This window comes from Odontomachus brunneus, unplaced genomic scaffold, assembly GCF_010583005.1.
Source record: "Odontomachus brunneus isolate Ranch 3 - 2012 unplaced genomic scaffold, Obru_v1 Obru_scaffold_204, whole genome shotgun sequence".
NCBI lineage: Eukaryota > Metazoa > Arthropoda > Insecta > Hymenoptera > Formicidae > Odontomachus > Odontomachus brunneus.
In genome coordinates, this window is record NW_022639654.1 from 38,504 (window position 1) to 45,766 (window position 7,263).

General features: G+C 31.8%; 1 protein-coding gene across 1 annotated transcript; it reads left to right on the forward strand.

The window, feature by feature from the left end:
• Positions 1–3,408: 3,408 nt before the first annotated feature.
• LOC116852179 (WASH complex subunit 1-like) lies at positions 3,409–5,695 on the forward strand (the record flags this gene model as incomplete). The annotated part of the gene is made up of 1 exon (XM_032832258.1): positions 3,409–5,695. A coding segment is annotated over one exon (828 nt), but the record flags the coding sequence as incomplete, so codon positions are not given.
• Positions 5,696–7,263: the final 1,568 nt, after the last annotated feature.

Sequence of the window (7,263 nt, forward strand, 5' to 3'; positions counted from 1 at the left end):
TCCGCTGCAGAAATGGGTCGATTTTGTTGCGATTCAGCAGCGATTCGCAGATGGAAATTCGGTCCATGAGGTTTTTTTGCGTTAACTCGTGTGGCACCCATACATCGAGCTTCTTTTTGTATCCAGCCTTATTCAAGTGGTTCCAAACGGTTTTTTGTGCAATGTTTAACTCCTGGGCAATCGAAACAGTGCTTACATGACGGTCAGACTCGACGATTTCCATTATTTTATCGACATTTTCGACAATTGGCCTTCCAGAGCGTGGTACATCTTTGACATCAAAATTACCGGAACGAAATCGACGAAACCAAAATTGCGCGTGATTGGCAGTTACAGTATTAGGACCATAAACCCTATTCACATTTTCAGCTGCCTGGCTTGCGTTTTTGCCTTTATCAAAGAAAAACTGTAAAATATGGCGTATTTTCTCTTTGCTGGTGTCCATCTTTGACGCGCGCTCAAACAATACTGAGTCAAACAATCACAAAACTGTCTGAGCAGTTTCTTTTAGTACGAAATCTTATCTTTCTAACGTCATCTAGCGTAAACCGATCGCACTTATACAACACGAGATACACATTACTAAAGCCATCTATTGGAAAAATAATGGATTTCTTTTTACTACATCTTATATATTGTAGATGTTAAAACACCGTGTTGTATTAAAAAGTCTATTAATTTGTTACAATCGTTGATTAAGAAATTGGTAATTATCCAGTTATACCGTCTATCTCTAGCTTAATCGCTTCCGAACGGCATCTCTGAGCGTTATCTAGGAAGAGGAGAGTGTCGTGAGCGTGGAGCGTCAGGTAGCTCAGTGGCTTAGAGCAATCGTCCGGCAAGCGAAAGACCCGGGTTCGAGTCCCGGCCTAGCAGGACCGCGTTCTGGATATTTTTCTCTTTCTGGAACGAAAAAAATACGTAGATCTCGAACGCACGGCGTCCCGCCGCCATCTAGTATGCTCCCCTCCTTCTATGGGCTTCGCCCCCCAGACCCCCCGTAACACGGTGGGGCGGGAGCTACAGTCTTTTGTGAGAAATTCATTCTTTAGCTTAAGCACAAGAGACTATAGCCCCCACCCCCCGTGATACGGGGGGTCTGGGGGGCGAAGCTCCCCAGTCACATAGCTAGAGATAGATGGTATGACAGATTTTCTAACCTAACGCGCCCTCAACTTTGTCTATTAATAAATATCTTGCTTCGTAGTAGAGAGCGACGATTTCGTTAGAGGAAAAAGTTATTTGGCATGCAAAAACGCGTCGATTGAGCCTATTTTCGTCGAAATCGGAGGTGTTGCCGCTAAACTAAATAATTACCAAATTTAAATTGTTGTTTCAAGCGGAAGAGATCTATTTATCAGCTTGTTTTGGGTGGTACAAATTAGTACAAATTCTGGCCGTTGTATTTATATCTTTGTTTTCCTTTTTTTATTTTTTTTACATGTGGCCTGCTAGCTCAACGTTAAGCTAGCAGCGCCACGAGTTTTTTTAAAACGGCAAGTGGTACAAAATATTTAATAGTGGTACAAATTAGTACAAAATAAGTACTGAATAACGCAAAAGGTCCGGCATGATTCTGCTCATTTGGTCCTGCTAGCTTAACAGAGGTCTTATAATTCATGTAACAAAAACAGAAAAAGAAAAACGTCAATAATTTAAAAGCAGTAAATAACATTCACCCAATAAGGCAGTATTATTTTGGGCGTTTAGTCTGTGTTTCTGTCTCCCAATAAAAATTAGTTCTGTTTTTTACATTACGTATTTAATATAACATTTTTTAGAATATATATTTATACTATGAATTCAAATAAAATTAATTACAAAATATACTTGCAAAAAATGTTGCACGAAGTACACACGAAGTCTGGGAGACCCCAGACTTACTTTACGTAAATTATCACAAAACCGACAGACAATTGACTGTTCCGACAGTTACTATCTACAGAGGAGACTTCAAATCTTTTTTACATGGCGGCCGAATCCTCCTTATTTATTCTCTCTACTAAAACTAAAGTTTCAAACTTTGCCTGGAGTCTCGGAGATCCCAGTGTGTATACCTAGGGTTAAGTAGTAAAAGAGAAGATAGGAAAATGAATTTTTATGAAATATAAATCCAATATTAAATGCAATAATTACATCAATAACTATCAAAAGCAAATATATATTTATAATATATTCATATAATTATTAGAAAAAAAGTATTAGCAAATATATATTTATAATATATTTATATAATTATTAGAAAAAAAAGTTTAAAAAATACAAAAATGTTTTAACATAGTGCAAGAAGTATGATCTTAAAAAATGGAATGTTACTATGAAACAGACACGAAAATAAGAAAAGCTTACTTTTTGTTATAAAGTATTTTACAAATACTTTTTGTTATTGATTATAAAAATTATTTAATTTAATTATTATTTTGTTATTTATTATTGAGTTCCTTTGAATGTAAAAATCATAAATAAACAATGGAAGTAAAATAATTTTTTATAAAAATTGAAAAAATTTAACTTAATAATTCAAATTATTTTGAAGTCCTTTAGACTTGTAAACAGAAGTTGCAAATAAAAATATTACTTTCATATTTGCTACATAAGATGTGGTAATATAGAACACTTTGTCTCAATCCATTATTAAATCTCAAAGTAGATAAATTATTTCTAAATAACTATTTCTGCAATTTTGCAGTTTAAGTTTATCATTAATCGACATATTATATCTAATATATTAGATTTCTCAATTTAAAAAAATATATATATTTTTGTTCTTCACTTTGTGAAAAGTTTTAGTAGGAAGAAAACAAAGTAGTTTGTTTCATATTATCCTTCTTTCTTACATCATAGCGTTAAATTTGTACACCAATGGATAAAATAAAATTTTATTGTGAATTTACATTATTTTATTAACTACTTATAAAAAATATTGCTAAATTTCAATAAAGTCAGTTTAAGTTTAGTTTAAGAGATATTTGTATTTCCACGTAGAATTTATAAATTAGTAACACTTTGTGTCTTTGAATTGAGATCTTTGAGACTATATGTTCATATAATTTTTTTTTATAAAATGACCTCAAGAATTAACTTCTAAAATATTAGACGATATTTAAGAAACACTTTGTATACTACTTTGTGTTCTATATGTGCAAAATAGCGAAGAAAATAACAATCATATTTGTTATCGTTACTAAAAACATATAATAGCGTTATCATTATTAGTGAAAAAATAACTTCGTGCCTAAATCGTTATTGAAAAAGGAAGACTTGTAACGGTAATGGCATTCCAAGTAACGCGTTATTTTTCTATCCTGCATCTTATTAAGTATATATCATATTTTAACGACGTACAATATATATTTATTAAATTCTTTTTATTTTGTAGACTATTTGAAAACTATATTTTAAATTTCTCATAGCAATTTTTGTTCGTTTCAGGTTCCTCAAATAAACGTACCACTAACGCTTCCAGATTTACCAGGTATTGTGGACGATGAGAAATTTGTACTCGATCTTAACTCGCAAAGTCCTATTGCACCATCATCCGCGGTCACGACGCCCACGGTACGTTTGGACCTACCAACGCCTACTAGTGACGAGAGGGATTCTCGGTCAAAGATCGAGGATAACGTACTGTGTTTGCCTGTTTTGACTGAAAACGTGCCTGTTGCGACGGCTACGTCGTCGCGGGAACCTGCGCCACCACCTCCTTTACCTTCTGTATTCATCGCGAATACAAATACTACTGCGGACAATGGTAAAACTAATTGTCAGCAAGTTATGGCACCTCCGCCACCGCCGCCACCACCACCGCCGCCACCGCCTCCGCCGCCGCCAGCAGCGGAACCGTCTGTGCCTCTGTCAAATGACAATCCGGAAAAGAAAGAGAAAATCGCGAACCGTCCGCCCGCGAGAAACCTCACAGACGATCGTTCCAATTTGATGGCAGCGATACGGAACGCTGGCGGAATAGGACGAGCGAAGTTGAGGCCTACTGTACCAGACGAGAAGAAGCGCGATCGATGGTCTTCGGCTTCTGTTGGAGGAGATCTGATGGCAGATTTACACGCGAAACTGGCGTTAAGACGTAAAGGTATCGCCGGCTCTACGGTAGGTGCTTTGGAGAGGATGTCTAGTCTAATACCGCCTCCGCCAAAACCAAACGAGGCATCCGCGTCGGACAGAAATTCCGCCACCAGCGAATACGATTCTCAACCCGACACGGACGATTGGGAAGAGTGATAGTTACTGCTGCGATGATTGATCAAGAGACAGCGAAAAGTTATCGTAACGTCGAGAGAAAGCGTGTCGGACAGCTTAAAGCGTCAATATTCATACGCGCGCGTGCGGAGATTCAGGGGAATTTCTTTTCAATATAAGCTCGATGAAATGAGAGAACGATAATATCATGAAAATATAAAGATCTGTGGGTATATATAACCTATTTTTGATTCAACAAAATATATAATTGTAAATTTCATGCTACGTGGCTGCTGATTATGTATCTTTTTGTTGTATGTAAAAATATTACATACACAAATCACGAAACTTATGATTACTGATTTTCGTATTTATTTGATTGTACATTGTTTTTTGCGTATACTATTGTAATTATTTCACATATACCGCGTACAGGCAGTGAATGATATTATGTATAAATTATTCTCACGGATGTATACGTTATGTAATTTTAAATGTGATTTGTTAAAAAAAAGAAAAATATCAATCACTTAAATTATCTTGTATCACTTCTTTTTTACAAATCTCAAAAAATTCATTATTATTCAAAATGGGTGACTATAGTCTTTTTTTTTACTATTGTTAAATTTGTAAAATATAGGCAATTTATTGATAATATTTGCCATCTCGTCTGCTGCCGATTGTGGACTCAACAACACTCTCAAAAGTTCTATCGATTTTTCTTATAACTCGAATCGATACGAGTGAATACAAGAAAAGTTTTAGCTTATTTTAATACTAATGCGAAAATTCGCTAGAACTTTTTAATTCTTAATCCTATCACTTCGAGTGTTAATAGTTATCGTTAATACGTGGTTACATACAGAATTTTAAATAAAGTAATAGATATCCCTAAAAAGTTTCTGTTTTTATTTTTTTTACAAATTAGTTTCTTTAGAGTTCTGGTAGTTTTCCAAAAAGTTTTCAAATATTCTAATATCAAATATCAAATATTCTAATGACTCATCAATGCAAGCAGAAACAAAAATATTCTAACTTATCTTAGTCGGAGATTGCATGAGATTGATCTCCCTTTTTTCAAATGACTGTTTAAAATAATGTTTATAATTACTTTTGATTTCCGAAGATTACATTTAGTCACCTTGTTCTCATTCTTGCTGCCGTTCAGCCAGCGGGCCATATAACTGACGCTCGTGTCGCTTAGCCTCAGGAGTTTAAATAAATAAATCTTTTTAAAAAAACGTGTTAGTAATAGATTTGTCCGAAAGACTTCTAAACTAGTGTAATAAGTTAAAGTGAAACAAGTATACTTTATTTCACTCTAACTTATTGCACTAATGTGTACTAGTTCAAAAGTTCTTCGAAAACAAACAGATCTAATAATATCTCATGAGTAACGTGGACATCTATTTTGTTATATTATAATTATAATTCACAAATTTAATACACTATACGTCGATTATATAATAATTGATTCATAAATTATATGTGTACCCAAGTATCACAGAAAATTTAAAAAGAATTCAGTCGTATGTCACCAATTTTGAGTTCATTTTTAGATGCAAAAAGAAGTATTGGTAATTATGCATAATAATGGCGATCTCATAGATTTCAATAACCTTGACATATGTTGTCAAGGTCACGAAGTAACATGCAAAAAGTTTTAACCGTCGTTCGTTGTTTATTAAAAAGTTATTAACAAAATAAGTTGCATAAAATGAAAGTAATTTTAAATACTCCTCAAATATTATTGCCAAAAATTGTACTTTTTGTTCAATATGTATTCAACATTACAATAATAACATTGTAATCAATGTTGAAAAATCAACATAAATTACATGTAGAAAAAAATATCCATACTTCTATTTTCAACGTTGTAACGTCTCATCAAGGTTTTTTCAACGTTCTGTGCTGTATAAGTCATAATGTTTTCTAAGTGATTTTAAAACATTTGAAAAACATTTTTATATAATTATTTTAAATAATTCATATTTAATTAAAAAACATCTTCAAACATCTTCAGATATATTTCTAATATCAAGTTTTAAGTAGGTGAATAAGAATTGAAATTTTGGAAACATTGAAAATATAAAAAATGGAATTAAAATTGCGATTAATTTAATCCCATTTTAGATCGTCAATAAAAGCATCAAGAAAAAAGGTTTTAAACATGCAGTGGGAATGTTTTCATATTATTTAACAATAATGGGTTAAGCCTCATTTCTTTATTAAAAAAAACATTTATTCCATTTGAAACAATATTTTGTTAACGTTATAAAAATGTTTTTGTAAATGTGAAGGAAATTAATTATTAAACAAATCTTATAACGTTAAAATAACTTGGAAAAACGTTTAAAAAATGTTAAAAATAATGGAATAATTCCTCTTTTTCATTAGAAAAACATTTAATTTTTTAAAATAATGTTTTTTTAACGTTATAAGATTTGTTTAAAATTCATTTCCTTCACATTTACAGAGACATTTTTATAACGTTAACAAAATATTATTTCAAATATAATAAATATTTTTTTAATAAAGAAATGAGGTTTAACCCATTCTTGTTAAATAATATGAAAATATTTCAACTGCCTGTTTAAAACCTTTGTCCTTGCTTTGTTGACGATCTAAAATGGGGTTAAATTAATCGCAATTTTAACCCCATTTTTTATATTTCCAATGCTTCCAAAATTTCAATTCTTATTCACTTACCCAATCACCCACACAGCACAAAACATTTCAGTAATGTCTCTAGAATATTACAAATATAATTTTTAAAATATCACATTTGAAATATTCTTGAGATATTGTACAGATATTTGAAATAGAATATTTCGTATGAGGTATTTTAAGAATATTCCATTTGAAATATTACATTCGCGATGTTTCTGAAATATTCTGGAGATCTGTCGTTAGAAATATCTCAGAATATCTGAAATAGAATATTTCAGAAATATTCCATTTGAAACTATTATCATTTATGAAGTTTTTGAAATATTCTGGAAATATATATATATATATATATATATATATATATATATATATATATATAATATTTTAAAAAAGTAATTC